The 26529-nt window shown below is 38.0% G+C and overlaps 1 protein-coding gene across 1 annotated transcript in view; it reads right to left on the bottom strand.

Annotated features, from left to right (window-relative positions):
- Positions 1–26529, bottom strand: part of TMEM131 (transmembrane protein 131) — a 195542-nt gene that overhangs the window by 118390 nt on the left and 50623 nt on the right. The window contains 3 exon segments of the mRNA XM_007470223.1: positions 2606–2674; positions 12702–12742; positions 24308–24369. Coding sequence (XP_007470285.1) covers positions 2606–2674; positions 12702–12742; positions 24308–24369 — 172 coding nt within the window.

Below are 26529 nucleotides of genomic sequence, written 5' to 3'. Positions count from 1 at the left end.
TCACTGTTGTGGCCTCTCCCGTTGCGGAGCACAGGCTCCGGATGCGCAGGCTCAGCGGCCATGGCTCACGGGCCCAGCCGCTCCGCGGCATGTGGGATCTTCCCAGACCGGGGCACGAACCCGTGTCCCCTGCATCGGCAGGCGGACTCTCAACCACTGCGCCAGCAGGGAAGCCCGGATATAACTTTTGAAACAATCTCTCTAAAATGGTTACTGCTAAGCTTTTCAAAGTAAGAATACTCACTATGTTAGACTTAAAGTTTTGCTACTGTACCCTGATCTCCTCTGTCCCCAGGCTCATGGTGTCATCATAAACATGGCCCATGCCATAGTCCTAGATTGGAGTTCATCAGAGAGAGAGAACTCATTATTTTAAAAATAATGAACCTTCTTGCTAAAGATCAAAATGCATGCCATGTTTCATTAAATATCTTGGCATTTGACAGAAGGAGACTATGGGTGATATATTACTGTGACTGGATTAAGAACTCTATGCTTTTGCCATCTCAACATCATATCTAAACCTTTTTTATAGGACAGAAACAATAGTGATGTATTTCCTATCTGAACATTATGGTCTTTAAACCTAACACCCACAAGTCAATTTTACTATTTATATAACGACTACTTGCAAATACTGATTCCATCTATAGGTACAAAAGGAAGCACACAAACTTCTCTCTGCAGCCCCACCCCCAAAATCCATGATCTCTGTAAACACCTGAAAAGATGGAGCTGTTATCAGATAGCTCTTCTTATGCTGACTACTCTACATGGTTTTGTACAAGTATAACTGATATATTTGATTATTCTAGGTTTGAGATTGTAAAGAAATTATTACAGAATTAATTAAAGAATGTTAAAGAATGCAAGGCTGCCTACTGTGGTACACATAAAAACTAAATGAAAACTTGACATTAACATCTCAGTGCAGAAGAACAGTTTCAGGTACCTGGTTTCAAATCAAAAGATTAATACACTTCCAAATACCCTGAAATATTTAAACAGAAATTACTTAATGTCTTCACTAGTAGAAAACGGTTAACTACAACTTTGACAACATTAAAAAAATTACAGTTTTCATTTATTGAATCAGAATAGACCTGCATACAGCTCCCCCTACCAACTTCTCTTTTAAATTCTTTTCTTCTAATAAATGCTGGAGAGGGTGTGGAGAAAAGGAAACCCTCCTACACTGTTGGTGGGAATGTAAATTGGTACAGCCACTATGGACGTTCCTTAAAAAATTAAAAATAGAGCTAACATATGATCCAGCAATCCCACTCCTGGGCATATATCCAGAGAAAACCATAATTTGAAAAGATACATGCACTGTAATGTTCACTGCAGCACTATTTACAATAGCCAGGACATGGAAGCAACCTAAATATCCATCGACAGAAGTATGGATAAAGAAGATGTGGTACATATATAAGATGGAATATTACTCAGTCATAAAAAAGAATGAAATAATGCCATTTGCAGCAACATGGATGGATCTAGAGATTGTCATACTGAGTGAAGTCAAAGACAAAGACAAATATCATATGATATTGCTTATATGTGGGATCTAAAAAAATGGTACAAATGAACTTATTCATAAAACAGAAACAGAGTCACAGATGTAGAAAACAAACTTATGGTCACCGGGGTGGGGGGTAAAGGAGTGGGAGGGATACACTGGAAGATTGGGACTGACAGATATACACTACTATATATAAAAGAGATAACTAATAAGGACCTACTGTATAGCACAGGGAACTCTACTCAATATTTTGTAAAGACCTATACGGGAAAAGAGTCTAAAAAAGAGTGGATATATGTATATGCATAACTGATTCACTTTGCTGTACAGCAGAAACTAACACAACATTTTAAATCAACTTTACTCCAATAAAATTATTTAAAAAAAAGGACAAGCAAAAAAAATTTTTTTTAAACTTCTTTTCTTCTGCTAACTTACCAGAGTGGCATTACTCTAGTAGTTATATCATTTACGATGTTCTCTTTACCTACTTGCTAAATTGGGTTGGAACCAAATATGGGTGAAGACTTGTCTTCCCCTTCAGTGTATCTGAGATGTGCAAAACCTGAGACCCAGAGGCAGAAGGTAAGCAGAACTATGGTTTGAGGAAGTACTCTGTGGGTTGGACCTTGTCTTCCTGTAGGATCTGCTTTTGTTTGGCCTCCTGGGTTGGTGATAATATTATTTATTTGATGATGTATAAAAGTTTGTACTTTAAAAGCATATACATCAAACAGATTAATATATTCTTCTACATCCACAAGGAAAAATGTAAAATAATAAAAATGGAAATGAAGTGCTAATCAGAAAGGTAACCCTAAGTTTAATGCTGCTTCTGAAGGTAAGATCCTCTGAACCAGAGACTCCAAAATGTGGATATTTTTCAAACTTCAAAATTTAATATTATATGTTAGATTCATAACAGATACTTACTTCCCATTTTCAAACTGTATTCAACATTACTTTCCTGATGACTAAAACATGTAACTTTCTCATATAAGATAACACAGGCAAAAGGCAAGACAAATGCATGCATAAAATATATATAATATTGCTGTGGCTTGAAAATTTTAAACTTACTGTTCATGGAAATCCAGCATTGGTGGCTCAAATCGTATAGGTCTGCAATTACCCCGGTACAGAGATATACTGTAAGTAAAAGGAAAACAGCCTAAGAAGCAATTCTTCAACATATGTGTTTCCCCAAACCAAAGTCAGACGCTTGAGTTTTGTCATGATAAAGTTTCTTTAAGCAAAGTGGAGTCTTATATTAGAAATATGCGTTACTTTTTTATTAGAGGAAATCAACAAACATTTGTTTTAAAAAATGGGGGGAAAAAAGGAGTGTTTTTCCTATTCAAAGGTATGCAAAAACAGAAACTGCTCAAATAGACTGCTGAAATTTATTTGGTTGATATAATTGATAACAATATACCTTAATATGTTCATTTGGATTTTTTTTTTTTTTTGCCACACCACGTGGCTTAATGGATCTCATTTCCTCAACCAGGGATTTAACCTGGGGCACCACAGTGAAAGCACCAAGTCCTAACCACTGGACTGCCACGGAACTGTCTCATTTGGATTTTTAATACATGTACAATGAACAATAAATAATTACTTGTACTTGGAAGGCAATTTATAGAGACAAAAACTCATGATCCCATTGTAACCAGAGTGTCAAAGAACTAAACAAAAGTCAGTAGGGGGACAGAAATTTCCAAGAACTGAAATATCTTTTTAATCTGAGAGTTTGGAACATACTGATCTATGATGTCTTGGCCTAAATATTTGAGTATCACTTCTAACTATTTCCCTTGAGACTAGAACTTCTCACTAAAACAGATTCCTGAATAAGCAAACCTCCTAGACATCACCACGACCTAACATTGATGCAAAGTATAAATAACCTTGGAGAGGAGGTCCACATACCTAAAATCATCTGTTTACATACTGAGAGGGGGAGAAAGTCATTCAGACACTAAAGTTTCTAAACAGTAGATTATCTTTCTGTTGTATTTTAAGAAATGATGTAAGAGCAAAACCCATTTTGTGAGACTACTTTATTTCCATCACCTCTGCAATTCAAAAGAGCACAAGCTTCACATGATATAGTAATTTCATTCAGGAAATACAATAGAAATAGACAAGGAAATACAGAAAATGTGGAAGACCTAGATTTAACTCAATTCAATAAAGATTAAATAGTCTGAGCAGTGGAATAATTGAGCTTAAAAAAATAAGGTTTAAAAGTGTTTTTAGGGCTTCCCTGGTGGCACAGTGGTTGAGAGTCTGCCTGCCAATGCAGGGGACACGGGTTTGAGCCCTGGTCTGGGAAGATCCCACATGCCGCGGAGTGACTGGGCCCGTGAGCCACAACTACTGAGCCTGCACGTCTGGAGCCTGTGCTCCGCAACAAGAGAGGCCGCGATAGTGAGAGGCCCGCGCACCGCAATGAAGAGTGGCCCCTGCTCGCCACAACTAGAGAAGCCCTCGCACAGAATTGAAGACCCAACACAGCCAAAAATTAATTAATTAAAAAAAAAAAAGAAAATCTAATTTTTTTAAAAAAAGTGTTTTTAGCCTTACCGATTAAGAGTATTACTCTGTGCTGCTTGACAATCCTTCTACATATGTTGAACATTAAAGATGACAAACACGAGAAGGAAAAGACCAAATGTAAGACTATACTTTACTAAAGCACAAAACTAAAGACACTGGGACAATGAAGGCACAATTCCTCACAAGGCAGCTGCCACATGTAGCCAGAGGTACAGAATCTACTCCCTCTTGATCTCTGCCCTTCTTAGACATACTATAACGAGGATACTCTTCAGCTCCTTTAAAACAATAGATACTGATGAGTTCATCAGTTTTAACAGTGTGAAACTCAAACTTACATAAAATCTCCATCCAATCAAGAAAAAAAAAGTGTAATGCATAAAGTAAATGTGTCTAAGTCAGTAATTCACACATATATAAACAATGACTGTGTTAGATGCTAGAGATACAAAGGAGATTAAGATACAGTTTTTTTTCTCTCACAGAACTGAGAGCCTAATCCCCAAATTTCAAGTGCAAATGTTTAAAGTGGCCAGGCAAGGGAAAAAAGTGCAGTGCACACCCCATTCACTCAACACAAATATACTGAATGTCAGGGGCTGTCTAGTGGCTGGGCCCATGAGAACAAAGAGCCTGTTCTCATGGCACTAACATGCCAATGGGGAAAACAAAAGTAGAACACATCATGTGATGACGTCCAACATATAAAGACAAATCAAACACAGCAGGAACATAGAAGGTCTCTCTGAGCAGGAATGTCCTTGGCATGATGAGGAACCAGGAGGCTGAAGTGGCCAGAGTGCAGGAAGGAGGGGGAGAAGACCGGAGCTGAGATCAGAGCGGTACAGAGGCCAGGTTTCCTTGCAGAAGTCTGGATTTTATCCTAAGTGTAACAATAAGCGTCTACAGTGTTTTGAGCAAGGAAGTAACATGATCTAACACATTTAAAAGGTCAAATCTGGCTGCTGTATGAAGAAGAGACTGCATGAGCCCAAGAGTGAAGCAGGAAGGCCCTGCAGTTGCCCAGAGAGAAGGGGACAGCCACTGTGGCCCAGGAGGACTGCAAGGGAGGGTGGTGAGAAGTGGCTCTTTTCTGAATATTTTTGGAAGCTTAGAGACATCACGCTGATGGATTGATTTTGGAGTGTACGAGAAAGAAGAGAGGCATCAAGATGACTTAACTCCAAGATTTTGGCCCGAGAAACTAGATACGTAGTCATGACATGGAAGAGTGGGTTGGAAGTGGGGAAGGGTAGTTGGGTAGGGATTCAAGAGTATTGTTTTAGACATTTAAACTTGAGATGTCTTATCTAGATGGAGATGTCAAGTAGGCAGACAGATATACATGGTTATTGCTTTATATTAAAAAGTTACTGATTTGGGGGTACTGACCTTTTAAACCCAGGCATTTTGGTGAGTTAATTCTAACAGTCTGTCTATAGATTCTCTTAGATTTTCCCCTGCCATTATATGTGTTGCTAAACTGATCACTATCTTGGATTGTCTCTGTAGACAGATCACCTGCAAGTAACAACAATTCTGTTTCTTCCTTTTAAATCCTTAGACCTTGTTTTCCTTTTTCATGCCTTATGTGGGCTAAGACCTCCCATAAAATGTTCCAAAGAAGTGGGTGTCCAGCAACTGTTATCGTGACATTTACAGGATGCTCACAGAATATGAGATAGAGGGGACAATACATAACAGATAATTCCCTCATAAATAAATGCATATTTTCAAAACAACAGCAGATCTATATCTAAGGACCAATTTAATATTTGAGTGGGTACAACACAAATTGTCATAGGTATAATCTTATTTTAACAAAACCAAAAATTCAGTAACATAGCTATCACATACCTACAGCTGATTGAAATGGCTGCTGTTTATTTAGAATGGCCATGACACTCTTTAGCGCTTTATTAACAGAAAGCAAATGTCTACAAGTCCATAATGTTGAAAAATAAACTGGGGAAGAAGCAGTAAGAAAAATGGTGCCCTTTGTCAATTTCAAAGAAACAGAATCTTAGACATTATAAAAGTAATAACATGATTTTATGCTTTCGGCAGTGATTGTATTTTTTCTGAAACTTTCAATACAATATTTTATTTTCACTAAAACATTAACTGTCTATTTGGGGAGAAGGAGATGAATAAGGGCTATTCTGACTTCAAGCGAGGGAACAACTGGAGAGATACATGAAATCTGTGTTGCCTGGTGAACGTTACGTCGAAATGAAGCACACACGACCTTCCCAGAGGAAGCATACAAGACATTCTTGGAGCTTTGGGAATTTGTTTAAACTGTGAGATTTAAAATATTTTCCTAGGGGCAATTACTACCTAATCAAAAGGTTCTCTTCGGCCCAATATTTCATAACGAATGATTTGTGGTCTACCTAAATTTAATCATCTAGGATGCTTGTAGAAACGCAGATTCCAGGGCCCCGCGCCTCTCGATTCTGATTCCTTACATCTATCTAGTATGGAGCCCAGAAACCGGCACTATTATGTACACTCTCACAGTTGGGAACTACTCTTTTGTAGCTTGATCCACAATAAGCGTTGCAAGCAGAAATAAGAGGGGGATAAAAGCACTTTAACAAGGAAAACTTTTTAAAAAGTCACCAACAGTTTAAAATGGTCCCCAGTATGAGTTTTCTTAGAGACAGCTATACAGTGACTTAAGAGAAAAGATACAGATTACCCCTACATCAATATTTTTCAATAAATACATTTTAGCTTAAATTTTCATTTCCCTAAGGACTAATGATGTTGACCATCTTTTCACTTGTTTACTGCCCAATCAGATATCTTCTTTTGCAAAGTGTCTGTTCAAAGTATTTTTACTGGGATGTCTGTCTTAATTTTGAGTTTAAGAGTTCTTTATAGATTCTAGATACATGTCCTTTGTCAAATGTATGTACTATGAATACTTTCTCCCTGTCCCTCCTTTTCCTATTATCAGTGATGTCTTTTGGGGAGTGACATCATCAAGATGGTGACATAGGTCATTCTTGACTTCAGTCCCCCTCACAAGAAGACCAGCCAACAACTACCCATAGATGAGGCACCACTGTGAAAATCCCGAAGCACAGGGGTGAGGCTCAAGAACATCCTTGGACCACAGAGAGCAGGAAACAAGAAGAAGAAGGAAAAAAACTGTATGAGGAATAAGGTAAGAGAAACGGCTGTACGCTGGCCATGTCACCTCTCTACCAGGCCGGTACAGTGCTGCACTGAGAGGGCCCCCTAGCACCTACGGTTTCTCAGGTGGGAAAGAGAGAGCCCACGGTGGACTTCTAGCTCCCCCAGTGTTGCGGGCAGATAAATGGACATCTAGAGTTATGAGGCCCAAAGCACCCCACAGAGGTTGAACTGGAAAAGGCCTACAATGAGATACATTATGATTAAACTGTCAAAAGTCAAAGACAAAGAGAGAGTTCTGAAAGCAGCAAAAGTGACACATCACATACAAGGAACACCCCACTCCCCACCCCATAAGACTACATTAGTCCCCCCTCATCTGTGGTTTCACTTTCTGTAGTTTCAGTTACATGCAGTCAACCATGGTCTGAAAATATTAAATGAAAAATTCCTGAAATAAAAAATACGTAAGTTTTAAACGGCACGCCCTTCTGAGTAGCATGATGAAACTTCGTGCTGTCCTGCCCGAGACATGAATCATCCCTTTGTCTACTGTACCCTTGCTGTATATGTGACCCACTGTCAGCATAGGAAAAAACAGAGTATATATAGTGTTTGGTACTATCAGTAATAGTGTAGTGTTTGGAATGTATGCCCCGTAGATAAGAAGGAGGTACCGTACAGGTGGATTGCTCAACAGAAATTTTGTAGGCAAAGAGAGAGTGGGATGACATTCAAACTACTGAAAGAAAATAACTGTCAAACAACAATACTATACCCAGCAAAGCTGTCATTCAGAAATCAAGGAGAGAGAAAGACTTCACTGAACAAACGAAAGTTGAGGGGGTTCATCATAGCCACTTCCGTCTTACAAGAAATACTAAAGGGTGTTCTTCAAGCAGAAATAAAAGGATGCTAACTGACATCAAAAAACATATGAATGTATGTGTAAAACTCACTGGTAATGGTAAATATACAGTCAAACTCAGATTCTCTAATACTGTGATGATGGTACATAATTCACTTACCACTCTAGTTTAAAAGTTAAAAAACAAACATATTAAAAATAAATTACAATAATTTGCTATTGAATGGACGATAAAAAAAAATGTGTAAATTTTAACACAATGAATTAAAATGTGAGGGGAAGGACTTCCCTGGTGTTCAGTGGTTAAGACTCTGTGCTCCCAATGCAGGAAGCATGGGTTTGATCCCTGGTTGGGGAACTAAGACCCCACGTGCTCCACGGCGCAGCTAAAAAATAAAATAAAATGTAAAAATAAATAAATAAATAAATAAAATGTGAGGGTGAGAAGTAGAAGCTTGGACCAAGAATTTCTTTACTTGTTAAAGTGAAAGTCATTAATGGACCAACTGACAAAATTAAAATAAGGTCTGTAGATGAAGTAGTATATGTAGGTATTAATTTCCTGATTTTACTGTGACTTGTAAAATAATGTCTGTATTTATAAGAATTATACACTGAAGTTTTTAGGGGTAAAATAAAAGACCATCATGTCTACAACTGATTCTCAAAAAATTCAGAAAAATAATTACATATACATATATACCTATATAGAGAAAGATAGGGAAGAGAGAGAGAAGGAGGAAAGAAGAGGTGGGGAGGGAGATTATGAATGATCAAGCAGATGTGGTAAAATGCTAAATGGGGAATCAATCTAGGTCAAGATGTACATGGGATACATATGGGAATTCTTTGTACCCCTTTTGCATCTATCCTCTAAAGTTATTTCAAAACCAATGATAAAAAAATTAAATTGAAAAATATAGTACATTTCTTGTAGACAATATATGCTTAGATCTTCCCTTAATATAGTCTGACAACTGGTCTTGAAACCATTCCCAGTTATTACAATATTTGATATGGTTGGGTTTAAGTCTACCATCAAAATTACTACAGTCTTCAAGATTTATGCAAAGTAGTACTGTTTTTTGCATATATGTCACTTCATGTGTGGCTAAAAAGCTCCAGAGCTAGAAAATTAATCTAAGTATAAACCCAAATGGAATCTTAAAAAACAACTTAAGAACGTTCCTTTTAACTTTTTCACAAAATTTATAACAGATATTAGACAAACTGTAATTGTGAGCAGACTTTATCTGCTATTAAGGTATTAGCAAGCTCTGGCTCTAACTATAATCTTCTAGATTCTTATGGTTAACTGCAGGCAACCAAAATGGTTGTACTTAATAAAAAGCAAACTATACAGTCAACTAAAGAACCTCAACCACCTTAATGTGAAAAGTACTCCGTAGCCCAGTATTTTTGGTTTATATCCTAGAGATACCAGGGCACTTAAAGATCAGAAGACTCTGGTTCTTCTTGTGGACACTGTGTATACACATACACACAGAGATATACACATGTATCCTTCTTACCTAACTGTATACAGCAACATTTCCAGCTCTTATAACAACATAATATAATAACAACAACACTGCTCCCAATATCAAACCTTTGCACTAGCTGTTCCTCTGTCTGAAATGCTCCGCCCTAAGACTTTCACCAGGTAAGCTGAAACATCATTTCAGAGAGGCCTTCGTTATGGTCAAATCTAAAGAAGCAATGGAGTCTTGTCTATCCCAGACCTTTCTCTAGCTGATATTTTGTTCATTTATTTCGTGGCCTATTGTCTGTTTTCCCCATTAGCATACAGGTTTTACCAGGGCAGGAGTCTTGACAATCTGGCCCAGACAGCACTGTGGTAGTTTTAAAATGTGTTCACAAATTCTCTGATCTGCCTCTCTTCAAGAGGTGGGGGCTTAATTCTGCTCTCCTTGGGGGTAGCTTCCTATGAATAAACTATGGCAGAAGTGACTGTGTGACCCAATTACAAAAGACACTGTGGCTTCCTCCTTGTGCTCTCTCTTGGATCTCCTGCTCTAGGGTCTCCAGCTGCTGTGACTCGGGAACATTCAAGCAGCCTTACGGAGAGTTCCACATGGCAAAGAACTAAGGTCTCCTGCCAACAGCCAGTAAGGAACTGAGGCCTTCTGCTAATGGTATGTGAGTGAGCCATCTTGGAGAGGACCCACCGGGACCAGGCCTTCAGATGACTGCAGCTTCGGTTGATGTCTTGGCTGAAATCTCACGAGAGACCCTGAGCCACAACTACTTAGCAGAGCTGTTCCCAAATTTCTCACTCACAGAAACAGAAAAATAATAAATGTCTGTTGTTTTAAGCTTCTAGGTTTGGAGGTAATTTATCACACAGCAATAGAACACAAACACAATGACTGAATCACTAATTCTTAGAACAATGCCTGGTGTATGTAAAGATTCCAGTAAATATTTGCTGAATGACTGAACAAATAAATTAACAAACACCCACAACTTATGTAACATTTTAATGTTTGCAAACTACTGTTACCCAAATAAGTTTCTCATTTGGTCCTTACAGCAACCTTATATAACGCATAACCTTATATCACATATAAGATACATCAGGCCGAGAAATGATCTTCCCCAGTATGCAAATGAAAGTCATGCTCAGAGCAGTTAATTAGTTTTTCTCCAGGCTACACATCTGGTGAACACAGAACTCAGAGGTCTCTTTAATTCCTAATCTCCCACCATAGGGCTCCACAACCCTAGAAAAGACATTCATAAAAGGTGGCCTCACGTCCCCAAATATTAAATCATTACTGGTACTCATTGTAACATTTTGGTGTTCAACTAAAATAAACACTGATGGAACACTATGTCCACATTAACCACCATTATATTATGTAGCTGGCATCTTTTTAAACAAAATATTATCATGTAATTGATAACTGTATTAAAACGAATTAGAAAGGGTGAACCAGAAGGTAGGAGAGAAATATAAAAAAGAGTATCTTGGAAAATTCTTTCATAGTTTTACTTCCCATGATCCTGAGGTCGTGAAAGCAGCAGCTCTTCTCTTTGCAGAATGTCCTGGAAGCCCTTGGGGCTGAAGCAGATAGTAACCGTTGTGGTGGAGACGGAGCAAATGGTAGCCAGAGACTAGCTTCACCACCATTAGCTACAGAATCATTTTGTAACTAAGCTTTTCATGATATAAATTTCCCTGGAGCAGGTTAAGTTTCACTTACAGAATCAGAGTTTTCACTCAGGAGATCATGTATAGGCAATACAAGAAAGGATGGGGCTGAATCTCTTGGCTTTTACTAGAAAAGTCACAGGGCAGCAAATGGACTATACAACTGGGGAGTACAAGAAGTCAGAAACTGGCGCAGAAATGACTACAGGAGTTCAAAAGCCACAAAGTATCCATCTCAGCAATCTCTAATGCTCAGCAGCAACGGGGGTGCCCCCAAGGAGAAGCTGGTAGAGGCAGCCAGTAGTGGAGACCAGGAGCTGCAGTCAGAGGCTAACTTCACCTCAGCCATGCCTTAGGCCTTGTGGACTGTCTTGATGATGAAAGTGAGACACCATGTGAGGCACACCCATGTGTCTCAGGTACCTGATCTCCTACAACTAAGCCCTGAGGCTTCTATCATTGGATTATAATATACTCTTCAAGTGAGCTGCCTTCTTTCAGAAAGCAGATTGCCTTTGTCATTTCATCAACACATATGCTTTATAACCTCATCAGAAGCTGTGTCTCTACTGTCCTTCAAGACGTCTCAAGGAAGGGAGTGTACCCACAGCCCCAGCACAGAGCAGACTGTGCAGACTCTCACCTCTCTTCCCTACCATGTAAGCTCTATCACGACTACTTTCCTTCCTGTGCCTCCACTGCCTCCCCTATGCCTCTTTCAAAGCATTTCCCCTCTAATTCTTAACTAACTCTATATTGCTCTTCTGGCTAAAGAGAGAAAATACAGCGAACACTGAAGGATTCCATATTTGATATAAGAATATCAAAGGGAATGCAACACGGGGCTGGTGATCAGAAGATAATGAATTCTACCTGAAACCCTGCCAGTCCAACCTTGTTAGCACATCCCTTGGTTTTAAGAATCTCAGAGTCCTCATGTGTCAAACAAGGGGGGTCAACAAGACAACCAGTTAGGGTCTCCTGTAATTAGAATCATCTCTCCTTATACGGTAACTTCCTCTGCCAGGGGCCTGCAGGTAGACCCTTGATGACAACTGAGGGCAGCACTGCTCAGCCCATAAAAAGCGGGGAGGACCTCGGGAGAGGTCACTGGGAGCTATAAAGCCGAAACTCTTCCAAAGCAAGGGGAGTTTCAGCTACAAGTAAACCCCTTTGCATGTGATGCGGAAGGAATGCTACACAATGCACGACATGCAAATTCAGATTTAAACTTAGTCTTCCATACACAATACTTGAAATGCATGATATAATGTGATTTACTATTTGTTTTCCCTCCTCACCAAAAAAAGTATGGGGAAAACGGAGAGCGGGAATCCCCCAGAAAGACCTAAAAGTATGTCAGTATCTTACTAAATACATAAAATTTTATATATTAAAAAATATATATATACCTATTACTGCCTTACCTTTTCTGTTGGTATGAACTGAGTCCAAGTGTTGTCTCAGTCTGTGAAGGAAGAAAACAATGGTGAAAACAGGGAAACCAAATCTTTATACTACAGACATACAGAATATCCAACATATTTTATTACAGTTTCAACTCTGACCTTATACTTACTTTCAGGTTAAACCTGATCCCTAAATCATATGAAATGATTTGTCACACCATATAATTCAAATGAGAGAATAATTTGGATTAAATTTTAAACACATATGGAAGTAATGCAAAGTAATAGGATTGATTTTTAGAAGCTTGCCAAACCAATACATCCTATGAGAAGAGTCCTCTTTCCAATTACTTTGTGAGGCTACACGTGTCTCTCACTGTTCACTCCTTCCCAACTGTGTGCAGGTGCTGGTCTATTATGGTTCTTGCCACCATGGAGCTTGAGGTATGGGGTGGGGTAGGGGTAGGGGGAGTCAGTTATTTTAAAACTAAATAAATGTGTCTTTGTACACTGAATAAAGGACTTTGGAAAAACTGGAAAGATGTTATGAAAGAGAATAAATAGGTGACATGCTTAAATATGTCATGAGGGAAGCCCTGTCTGAAGAGATAACATTTATACTGAAACCTAAAGGATAAAGAAGAGCTGTGTTTGGAGGTCGGATTTTGTGGTGGTGGAGAAAACAGCACGTGCAAAGGTCCTAGTACAGGAAAGAGCCTGGATGCTCAAGAAACAGATGGCAGGTCTATTTGGCTGGAGTTTAGAGAGAAGTGGGAGAGAAGCAGAAATGAGGTTGGAGGTGAGGCAGCGCCCTATTATGTTGTGCCCTGGTAAGAAGCCATGCTAAGAAGTCTGGATTGTGCTGTACTCTAAATGCAGTACAAGGGGACTGAAGTTGTAGGAGAGAAACAGAGACACAGACATGGTCTAGATGATTTAAGTGTTAAAGACATTATTTTGGCTGTAGTGTAGGATATGGATTAGAAGATCCAGCAATCACACTTCCAGGTTTATACCCCAAAGAACTGAATGCAGAGAGCAGGGGCTCAACAGTTATTTAGATATCCATGTTCACAGCAGCATTATTCACAACTGCAAAGCATGGAAGCTACGCAAGCGCCTACTGATGAATAAATGAAGAAACAAAATGTGGTGTACACATACAAAAGAATATTATTCAGCCTTGAAAAGGAAGGAAATTCTGACATATGCTGCAACATGGATGAACCTTGAAAACTAAATGAAACAAGCCAGTCACAAAAGGACAAAAACTATATGATTCCATTCACATGAGGTACTTAGAGTAGACAAATTCATAGAGACAGACAGTAGAATGCTGGTTGCCAGGGGCTGCAGTAGGGGGAATGGGGAATTGTTGTTTAATGGGCACACAGTTTCGGTTTGGGATGAAAATAAAAGGTCTGGAGCTAGATGGTGGTGATGCAGAAAAAAATGCGAATGTACTTAATGCCACTGAAATGTACACTTAAAAATGGTTAAAATTGTAATTTTATGTTATGCATATTTTACTACAATAGAAAAAAAAGCTATAGCAATCAAGACAGTGTGGTACCAGTATAAAGACAGACAAAACAGATCAACAGAACTGGAGAAAACTCAGAAACGAACTCACACGTTTATAGTCAACTTGATTTTCAACAAAGGCATCAATGTAATTCAGTAGAGAAACATGTATCTTTTCAACAAATGGTGTGGGAACAACAACAAAGCTTGGGGAAAAATGAACCCCTACCCTTGTATCACACCATGCACTCAAATTAATTTTAAATAAATCATAGTTCTAAGCATAAAAACTAAAATTATAAAGCTTCGACAAAAAAAAAGATATCTGCAACACTCAAAACAGACAAAGATTTCATGAATAGGACAAAAAAAAACACCAGTCGTAATAGAAAAAACTGATGGATTGGACTTCATCAAATTTTTAAAAATACACTCACCAAAAGACATTGCTATGAAAATGAAAAAGCAAACCACATACTGAGAGAAAATATTTGCAAATCACCTATTTGATGAAGGACTTGTATCTTGAACATATGAAGAACTTATGAATCTGAATAATAAGAAAACCACCCAATTTTAAAAACTGAGCAATTCTACAAACGTCAGTTAAGAACATGAGAAGATGCTCAGCACCAGTTATCAAGGGAAAGCAAATTTAAACTTCAACGATACACTACAACCTACAATACTGTCCAAAATGGAAAAGACTGACCATACTAAGGGTTGGCAAGGATGTGCAGTAACTGGAACTTTCATACACTGCTGGTGGGAATGTAAAACAGAATCACCATTTTAGAAGAAGCTTGGCAATTTCTTACAAGTTAAACTTAAAACACCCACCATATGACCACTCTGAGATATTTGCCCAAGGGAAACAAAAGCATAAGTCCATACAAAGACTTATACATGAATGTTTATGGCAGCTTTATTTGTAATAGGTCAGTACTGGAACAACCGAAATTTCCATCAACAGATGAAGTGACACTGAATTGTGGTATGGGATAGAACAGTAGAATACTCCTCAGCAATAAAAAGAGAGTAAACTCAAAGACTAGGAACCTTTCTTTTTCTGTATGAAATATTTCTTTATTATTTTAGAAAAAATATTTTTAAAAGAACAGAAAGTAACATTTGAATGGGGAAAAAGAAATAAACTACATGCAACAACATTGATAACTCTTCAAATAATCATGCTGAGTCAAATTCCCAAAAAGTACATTCTATAGGATTCCTTTTTTATAAAATGATTTAAAGTATAAACTGATGGTGTCAGAAAGCAAATCAGTGGCTGCCTAGAGATGGAGAGTGAGGGTAGAGGGATTACCAAGGGTCACAAGTAAACTTTTGGGGGCCATGGATACATATATTTATTATCTTGATTGCAGTAATGCTTTCACAGGTGTATAATATGTTGAACTTTTCAAATCATACACTTTAAACATGCACAGTTTACTGTGTGTCACTTTTACTTCAATAAAAAGTACAACCTAAGAATTCTAGGACATGCCAAACTGTGGTCCCCATCTGGAGCTGACAGAAAGGAGACTCAGGAAGTGTAGCACCCATGTACACTTTCTGGAGGGGAAAAAAATATCTTCATGAAGACAATCTGGCCAAGATGATTACTCACGAAGAATTGCAAATGAGGAAGCTGTCTTGTGAAAGATAAGCAGATACAGTAAAGGAACTGTGGAAATAAGGTCAGAAAAGCAGAAAGTAAATGTTGTTTTTGAAGTATAAGCCACAAAATAGAAAAGTCATTTAACTATAATAAGAATAAAAATCTCAGCACAACGCTAAATATTGAGAGAAAACGGAAGATCACAATAGACACTATTTTGTTTCTGAAGTAATTTGAGAAATGAAGGTTTAAACATATCTTAAATACGTATCTGAAACTTAAGCCCCGACACTGAGAGAAAACAAAAAGGAAAGCATAACAATTAGATGGAATAGATTAAACACATATATAGCATGATTACCTCATTTAGAGATAAACTCGTCTATTAACAAAGACAAAAGGATCATGTTGAAAAAACAAAGCCCAACTATAGACTGTAAATACCTAACACAAAATGATTCAAAAATGTTGAAAGCCGAAGAATGAGCAAAAATAAACAAGGTAAACGCCTCCTCCCACCCCACCCCCCAGAAAAGAGAAAAATCAAGCAAAAAAAGGGTTACATTAGTAACAATGAAAAGATCTGCTACTTACGTAAGTATTTTATAACTGAACAGCAAAAAGAAAGAAAAAGAAAGAAACTGGGGAAAAGAATACTGTGATTGAAATATAAGCAAAGAACAGGAGGCAAATCACTTAAAGAAAAATAAATGGCCAGTAATCATATGAAAAAAGATGGTCAGCTCACCAAACTATGAAGCAATCCCTAGAAGAGACTGAGATTTCCTATTTCACCATCTGATTAGTGGAAACCTTTGAACTTTATGCTCAGAGATAAGGGTCTGTCAGGAGTACTCAGGGCCCTAGAAAATGCCTGTGCCATGTATTTCTGTATCTTCTATCAAATGTAAGACATACCTACAATATTTCAAAGTAAACTTCACTGAATCACAGATACTTAAAGTTGGTAACGCTCGTCATAGTGCAAATGATCTTTTCACTGTGCATCTACAAAGATAAGCACAATTCCCACCCACAATTCAGACTCCATTCTTCTGTTGCATTTAAGGGCTCCAGTCTCAGCCTAGCTCACTGCTAGGCTCCACATTCCAGACCAGTCTGAGCACAGTCTCTCTCAGAGAGCACCCCAAAGGGATATAAAGGAGGAAAATGAACTATTCTTCCACTCAAATGGAAAAGACTCTGCAAAAATAAGTATGTGGTATATTCTCAAACAGTATTAAATTCTCTTATCACAAAAATAATATATAAGTTTATCCCTATAACCTAGTGGTTCCAAGTGGGGGCAATTTTGTCCTCCGGGGCATTTGGCCATGTCTAGAGACATTTTTGATGGTTGCAACTGAAAGGGCTACTGGCATCTAGAGGGTAGAGGCCAGGGATGCTGCTAAACACCCTACAACACATAAAACAGTCTTCTTTCCTCATCTCCCAGCAAGGAATTACCTGGTCCAAAATATAAATATTGCCAAGACTGAAAACCCTACTGTAACCTGAATTTTATAAAGACATATCAATAATTTAATTTTCATTTGTAATAACATCGCCTCACATTATAATTCAAAGTGCATAACTGCCACAACTGTCTCTATCTCTAGTGGTCCTTGCAGTTCTTAATACACTGGAGACACTCAAATTATATTTACCAGTCCAGGATCAAACAGTATATGTCAGAATTCAAATCCTGTGCTCTTATCTGTAATTATTACACACTTATTATGACATATCCTTTTTTCTTTTTTTTTTTTTTTTTGGCTTTGTGGCTTGCGGGATCTTAGTTCCTCAACCAAGGATTGAACCCATGCCCTCAGGAATGAAAGTGTGGAGCCCTAACCACTGAACCGCCAGGGAATTCCTGACATACTCCTTTTTTTTTTTTTTTTTTTTTTTTGGCTTTGTGGCTTGCGGGATCTTAGTTCCTCAACCAAGGATTGAACCCATGCCCTCAGGAATGAAAGTGTGGAGCCCTAACCACTGAACCGCCAGGGAATTCCTGACATACCCTTGATAAGACTGTATATGCCTTAAACTGACTTCTTTTAGCTTACACAAGCTGAAGTTGGCCACTCATTTCCTTTTATGTAGATTTTACATTATTTTCTTAGTGGTTACCCTGGAGATTATAATTTGTATCTTAAATCTACAACAAACTTGTTTGAATTCCTACCAGCTCAGCTTCAACAGTATACTTAATTCTGTCATTTTGCTATTTGTTTTCTATATGCCTTATACTGTTTTATTCCCTCATTTCCTGTAGTCCTGTCATCTTTTGGTTTAGTTGATTTTTTTGGTAGTGAAATGTTTAAATTCATTTTGTGTATTTCCTATATTATTTTCTTTGTGGTTACCATGGGGATTAATCTAACATCCTAAAGTTATAACACCCTAATTTGAATTTTTATCAGATTTAACTCAATCACACTCAATGGGTACTTCTTTACAGCTCCATCCCTACTTCTTTTGGTTGTTAATGTCACAGAATTTCTTCTTTTTGTATCCAAAGACAAACTAATAATTCTTTTAAGTACATTAGTCTTTAAATTATATAGAAAACAAAATGTGGAGTTACAAACCAAAGTGACAATAATCCTTGCTTTTAGGCTATTTTTTTTTAATGTATTAGTCTCAAATCTTGTAGAAAACAAAAAGCGGAGTTTCAAACCATTGTTACAATAATATCAACTTTTAAAGTGCCCATGTATTTACTTTTACTGTGATCTTTATTTCTTCATATGGCTTTACGTTGTTGTCTAGTGTTCTCTCATTTTTACCTGCAGGACTCCCTTCAGCATTTCTTGCAAGGCAGGTCTAATGCTAATGAGCTTCCTCAGCTTTTGTTTATCTGGGAATGTCTTAATTTCTCCCTCACTTTTGAAGAACAGTTTTGCCAGTTATAGGATTCTTGGTTGATAGTTTTTTCCTTCTAATACTTTGAATATATGGGTCCACTGCCTTCTGGTCTCCAAAGTCTGTGATGAGAAATCTCTTAATAACTTATCGAGGATCCTTTTTATGTGATGAGTCCCGTTGCTCTTGTTGCTTTCAAGATTTTCTTTGCCTTTTTAAGGTCTGATTTAACATGTCCCAGTATGAGTCTCTGAGTTCATCTTACTTGGAGTTCACTGAGCTTCTTGGATGCTTATATTCATGTCTTTCATTAATTTGTGATATTTTCAGGCATTATTTCTTCAAGTATTCTCTCTGTCTCTTTCTCTTTTTACCTTTCAGGACCCCCACAATGCATATGTTGGTTCACTTGATGGTCTTAGGCTCTACTGACTTTTCTTTAATCTTTCTGTTCCTCAGCATCGAGAATTTCTCACTTCAGTTATTGTATTTTCAGCTCAATTTCCTTTTTAATTTCTTTTTTCCCCAGCTTCACTGAGGTATAGTTGGAAAATAAAATTTGTCTATATTTAAGGTGTACAATGTGATGTTTTGATATACATATACATTGTGAAATGATCACCTCATATACTCTTTTTTTTGGTGAGAGCAATTAACTACTATCTTAGCAAATTTCAAGTATACAATACAGTATTATACCTACAGTCATGTTGTACACTAAATCTCTAGAAGTTCTTCATCTTGAAAAACTGAAATATTGTACAAAAACTGAAATGAAAATTCATTAGAACGATTCAAAGGCAGATTTGAGCAGGCAAAAGAATCATCAAACTTGAAGATAAGACAGTGGAAATTCTCGATTCTGAGGAACAAAAAGATGAAAGATTAAAGAAAAGTCAGTACTCCTCTTATCAGCAAAATATGACTGCTCTCAGTTTGTGCCCTTCTAGGGGTACTTCTGCTTCTTTGATGGATTCTGAATTTCTCTTCAAAGTATTTTGGTACCAACATTTACTTTTTTTTTTTTTTTTTTTTTTTTTTTTGTGGTACGCGGGCCTCTCACTGTTGTGGCCTCTCCCGTTGCGGAGCACAGGCTCCGGACGTGCAGGCTCAGTGGCCATGGCTCACGGGCCCAGCCACTCCATGGCATGTGGGATCTTCCCGGACCCGGGCACAAACCCGTGTCCCCTGCATCGGCAGGCGGACTCTCAACCACTGCGCCACCAGGGAAGCCCCCAATATTTACTTTTATGTGTTTCTGTACAAGAATGAGAGCTAGGGCTGCCTACTCTGCCATCTTGATGATGTCACCCTCTTTTGGTTTTCTTTTTAGGTTTTCTATCTTTTTATTGATATTTCCATTTTATTCACACATTGTTTTCTTGATTTTCTTCACATCTTCCTTTAGTTCTCTGAGCATCCTTAAGATGACTGTTTTAAAGTAGATCTACTTCAAATTTGTATAGTAGATCTGCCATCAGGTCTTTTTCAGAGATAGTTTCTGTTGATTAATTTTTTCATTTGAATGAGCCATACTTTGTTTCTTTTTGTACACTGCGATTTTTGGCTTAAAACTGGATATTCGAATTTAATAATGTAGTAGCTCTGGGTGTCAGTCTCCTCCTTTTCCAGAGTTTGCTATCTGTTTGCTTCTGTTCATTGTTTTTGGCTTTAAGATGTAGGCTATGTCTGTGCCAAAGATAAGCCTGAGGTGTAAACTTAAGGTCTTCTCAGGTGTTTTATGAACCTGGGCCTTTCCCTGAACATTCAAAGTGATTTTCTAATTTCCCCCATATATGCAGTGGCTTTTGAAGGTTGTCAGCCCTTTAAAGCTTCTGGTTCACTTCAGGGTGAGGAACTTTTAACAATGGGGGAGTTGCAACAATAACGGCCGCCTGCCTCTCTGTCTAAACCTCTGCGATCAAAAGCAGCAATCAGGGCATGGATCCCCAATATCTGGAGGACAGAATTCTTTTTTGCCCACAGGCTTCTGCAAGCTGTGTGCAAGCTGTCTGATGAACGTGCACAGCTGCTTGCCACAGGGCTAGGGGGTGAGGGTGCGTAACCGCTTCTAGGCTAAGAGCTGAGACGGACCATACTTTACTTGAATTTACCTCAAGCCTTCCGCTTGAAGCTATAAGCCTCCAAAAGACTCCAGAGTCCCAAAATAGTTAGACTATTTTTGTTATTGGTGTGAGGTCAAAGTTTTATTTCTCCCATATAGATATTCACTTGTCCTAGCACCCTTTATTGACTGTTCCCCAATATTCTTCAGCAACACTTTATTCATAAATCAAGTATCCATATATGTGTGAGTCTGGCTAGACTCTGTTGCCTTTTCTGATCTATAGAAGTGGTATAATTCATACGGCTCAACATAAACATAGAAATGCAGTTGTTTTTTATGTATCAACTGTTATCCTGCAAACTTGCTAAATTGCTTATTGAATCTAGTAACTTATCTGTAGATGCTTTGGATGACCCCCATAAACTATCATAATCTGAGGTGCATAACATTTTTTTCTTCCTTTTCAATCTTTTTAGTTTTTAATTCTTTTTCTTGTCTTTATTTATTTTTAAAATTTATTTATTTTTAAAAGTTATTTATTTATGGCTGCGTCGGGTCTTCGTTGCTGTGTGCGGGCTCCCTCCAGCTGTGGTGAGCGGGGGCCACTCTGTTGCGATGCGCGGGCTTCTCATTGCGGTGGCTTCTCTTGTTGCAGAGCACAGGCTCTAGGTGCACGAGTTTCAGTAGTTGTTCTTGTCTTACTTTATTGGCTACAACTAGCATGATGTTGAATATAAGTGGTATTTAGTGGGCATCTTTGTTTGATCCATTCTTCATCTCAGAGATAAAACTTTCAGCATTTCACTGTTAAGTATGTTGTTTACCATAGTTTTTTCCACATCCCTCCTCCTTAATAGATACCCTTTATTATATGTGTCAGCTGGGGTTCTCAGCAAGATCCTGAGGCAGAATCCTCAGTGTCTGCTCACCTTAAGAACTGACTCAGCTTCCTACGTTCTATATACCAAATCTTAGTAGCCTTGCCAAGCAGGAATTACAATGGTCAAAACACCAACTAAAGAAAACATGGGCTAAGAGGATTGCTACGATTTCCAATCATATTCTAACACTACTAGTGATAACGCATGGAATGCACTGGAAAGAAATGCACATGCATCAAACTGTGGAAAGAGCTCTGGAACCAGGAAGCTCGGTTGGATGCTGGATTCTCGCTCTAGCAACTGAATATTCTATGAGCCTTGTTTTCCTTTTCTTTAAAAATAAAATAGGAAATCAAGTCCAAACTTTCTAGCAAATTTTTAATGTTTTTACAATTTTTACTGACTTATCATCAATTAATTTTTAGGACTTAAAAAAATCACCATGAGCCAAGCCACATGACTGTAACATAAATTCCACAATCTGGGAACGAATGCTCTCAAGCAAAATTCTAATTTTAAATAATGTAAAACAAGGCTGTTGCTTTGACTCTCTCCCTGCTTTAGCTTTAATTTAATTTGGAGAAACCCAATATATATTCTGCCACAGAAATGCTACATGAACATACTTCTCTTCTAATCACAAGAAACCAGGAGCTGTTTAAGAAACAGCTGAACTTATTGGCAAATTATCGCCAGAAAGAATGACATTATGTCAAAATCAGAACAGTTGTTTCTAGGAAACATTCTTCAATATTAAAATGAATGATTTTCATAAATTTCTATTCAGAGGGGTCTTATGTTCTGTTACTTGCAGATATATAATCCACTATATATAGCATCTCAACATTAGACATTCTGCAGGAGGCTTAGTGATATTTCACTGTGGCTGAGGTAACCAGTGGTAATACCTGCCCTTAACACTCCAGTCTAAAATTACCTTAGCTATAGAACTCTGAGGCCTCCCCCAAGCTCTGGTCCAAGCATTTCAGCAGATCCAAAGAGGATGAGCAAGTGACATGCCAGCTGACGAGCTCTTCCACACCCAAGTCCCTTTAGATGTGAATTGACAGCCTCCCCCAGCAAAAACACATGTCAGGCTTCAGAGTTTTCAAAATGGATTATCAACTTGCAACCCAGATGTCTAGTTCCTGAAGGACATAATAAATCCTTTTTCAATCAGTAAAGGATAACTACACTCAGAGAATTTTTTAGAAATTCAGTCCAGAGTTGCCTGCTCTCTAGATCCTACAAATCACCAAAAGGGAGATGTTTAAAACAGTGATTTCTATAGGTTCTCCAAGTTCACATCTTGCAACAGATTAAAGAACTAGAACAAGAGACTAAGATCATTTTCTAGCAAGGTGGCTTTACAAAACTAGAGATCATTACATATCTTCAGTTGTTACTCACTTTTAACATATAAAAAGCCATGCAAAGACTTTCTGCAAGCACCATGCAGCCACTGCCTGCTGTGTTTCTCAACATCTCTTATGTAAAAGTAGAATAATAAGTTTATTTAAAAATTTAGAAACAGGGAAGAAGTTTTCACCCGAAACATTTATTTGCTTCATTGTCAGAGAAAAAGAACCTTACAACCCATCACTTTTTTCCTTGCTTACTTTGTTTGGCTTAGTGTCTGAAATCTAAATTTATGCGGAAACACAAATCTTATTCCAAGTCCCTAGCAGAATTATTTCTCTATTGCCTTGATCTAACTTTAATTTTCACTTTCCTGCCTTTATTATAAGCTACAGGAGAACTATTTAAGTCATGTATTTAGTTATAAGTAAACAAACACATCATAGGCAGCATCATGTAACAAAGAGACTAACAACCACACCTGGAGTGAGAAGACCAGAATTCTAATACCCATGCCATTACTGCGAAGTCATGGGATCGTGGGCAACTTTCTTAATCTAAACCTTGGTTTCCCCTGAATATAACATGAATAAAAAAATTATCAGCCATGCTATCAAATAACATGGTATTTAAAAACACGTTATTATTACAAAGGTGGTGAGTACTGTAAGACAAGCATAGAATATGAAAAAAGTTTGGAAGGAGAAAATCAGCCACAAAAATCAGGGTTGGTTAAGATGGCTTTTACTGTCGCTTTCAGCTCTGAAATTCTAGAACTGCTTTTTAGCTGAGAAGACTAAAATAGGCTTCACGGTGATACGTGAGCTACGTCTGAAAGGCAGAATAGGATTTTTATCAGATTACACTTTCTAATTTTATGTATAATATATATAAAGACATGGCTTAGAATGGCTAGTGGAAGGATGATATAGATGTCAATCTGCAGAACTTATGTCCTCTGGAGAAGTTCTCTTCCAGATAAATATTTTGCGGTCCAACATCCGAATTCAGCGTTTCACTCACTGGCTCCATACTAATAGAGCTTTTACCACCAATTCCACTGCTCCTGATCTAACTCTCCCCACCTAACCTCTCAACATCCCCCAGAAATATTTTATTTAAAAGGTAATCCCTACAGCTATGGAGGTCTTTATTATTACCAATGACTCTACTGCCCTGTCTGCATATGAAGCTCATAAAATATATTTCATATGAACCAGTTACGTTTTAAAAGAAAAACAATAATCAGATGTTATTCAAGGCTTGACACGGAGAGAATTCTTCAAGCTTAGAATAAAATTACCTGTAGAAGCCCTCCGTCATCAAAACGTAGTACTTCTATTATGCCCTCCGACTGAATAAATGCTGTGAAGGAAACAGAACGTATTGTCACTTAACGGGAACATAAATTTCATTTAAATAAAATCTTTTAAAGTTAATTACTACAACTTAATATTCTGAAAATATACTGCTTGACGGTGATGGTTGAAGAGAAAAATCTGACTAGTTCTTCAGCATTTTAGTAACTATGAAACCAAAACAATACAACCCAATTAGAGAGTATTTTTAACAACCTACAGGCTATGTAAGCCACTCACAAAATATTTACTCCTGCTATACTGCCAGAAAGCACAAAACAGTAAAATTCAACTAGATGCAGCTGATTATTTTCACTGATAGATTAACTGAAAATAACATAAACACATAGGAAATATCACTAGAGGATTTTATTTCCCCCCAAAATGGTAAGCTGAAGTTCTATATCATTTGCTCATTTGTAGTGATGACAGGACCTGGGATCAGTGGTCAAAACGGACTTGGTGGGGGAGTGGGCAAGGAGAATGGCAAAAGGAGATTATTCCATTCCAAGAAACTGAGTACAGTGCAAAGACAGGGTATTTAAAAAGCTAACGTACGTTTACCATACAATCCAGCAATTGTGCTCCTAAATATTTACCCAACTGATTTGGAAATTTATGTCCACACAAAAATCTGCAAGCATCTCCTTAGAGCAGCTTTTTTTTCATAATCATCAAAAACTGGACACAGGGGCCTCCCTGGTGGCGCAGTGGTTGAGAGTCCGCCTGCCGATGCAGGGGATACGGGTTCGTGCCCCGGTCTGGGAGGATCCCACATGCCGCGTAGCGGCTGGGCCTGTGAGCCATGGCCGCTGAGCTTGCGCGTCCGGCAACGGGAAAGGCCACGACAGTGAGAGGCCCACATATCGCAAAAAAAAAAAAAAAAAAAAAAAACTGGACACAATCAAGATGTCCTTCAATAGCTGAATAAAGAGACAAATGTGGACTAACCATACAGTGGAATATTAGCGATAAAAAGTAAAAGAAAGGGCTACATGCTCTGTGATTTCAAGTATATGCCATTCTGGAAAAGGCAATACTGCAGAGATGGTAAAAAGATCAGTGCTTGCTAGGGGTTTGGAGAGAGAAAGGAAGGGTGGAATAAGGAAAGCATAAGGAATTTTTCAAAGCAGTGAAACTCTTCTGTATGATACTGTAATGGTAGATGCAATTTACACTATGCATTTGTCAAAAACAGAACTTCACAGCACAAAGTGTGAACCTACTGTATGCAATTTAAAAAAATCATTTAGGAGATCAGGAATCCCAAGATGGACTACAGAATATGACAAAACAATTTAACTACATAGCAAAGGTGTGAAACCATCTCCCTGAAGCAGAGTGGAGTGGGGAAAGGTGCTGACCTAAGTAATTTGGAAATGAGTGGAATCTGTAAGACTAAAGGCAACAGAAACTGTACATAAGCACTATCTCTAGTTAATAAAGTTATTTTCCACAGCGGTTTGGGTTAACCATCCTGACGCTGCTACACATGTACACTGGAATTGAACAATTAAATATATGGATGGTGGATGGTGAGAGATTTCTCACTGTCGGAATAAGAGTTTACACAAAAGCAAGGGAAGGAGGCTAGAACAATCTATGCGGTAATGGCTTAGAGTTGGCAACATCAGTACAAATTCATGTTGAGCTTAATACAGATACAGATGGTTGCATGTAGAAATATTTACAGATGGGCATATACACAGGTTAGTATACACACATGTATTACAACCCAGTAGCAAAAGCACATCTAGCACCTAGATCTTGGGTTCTACTACCATTCCCCAATAAAAGGAACTGGGGCTCCTTGCAGAAATGGCTGAATCTAGAACTGGGGCAGGAAATACACAAGATGAAATGGGAGCAACTTGTGCCAGAAAGTGCTTAAAAAAAAAAAAAAAAAAAAAGGCGTGCATTGATGGGAATATGTCAAACAGATGTAATACTTAACAGTAAGTGTTCCCAAATGGCCAAAGCTGGAACAACTTGAGCAATAAGTCAAGCAGTAATTAAAGCCCAAAGTATAAAATAAATGTCTGTGAGTCCATACTGGTATAAATAAATGAATGAATAAATAAACAACGGGGGAGAAGAGACAAAACCTCCAGGCAGAAGAATTCTAAACAATTTATATAGAAACTCTTCTACTTAGAAGGTGGAACAT

The sequence above is a fragment of the Lipotes vexillifer genome, unplaced genomic scaffold (genome assembly GCF_000442215.2).
Source record: "Lipotes vexillifer unplaced genomic scaffold, Lipotes_vexillifer_v1.1 scaffold1139, whole genome shotgun sequence".
Taxonomy (NCBI): Eukaryota; Metazoa; Chordata; class Mammalia; order Artiodactyla; family Lipotidae; genus Lipotes; species Lipotes vexillifer.
Note: the sequence above shows the minus strand (reverse complement) of the source record. Positions and strands in the feature narration are given on the sequence as shown.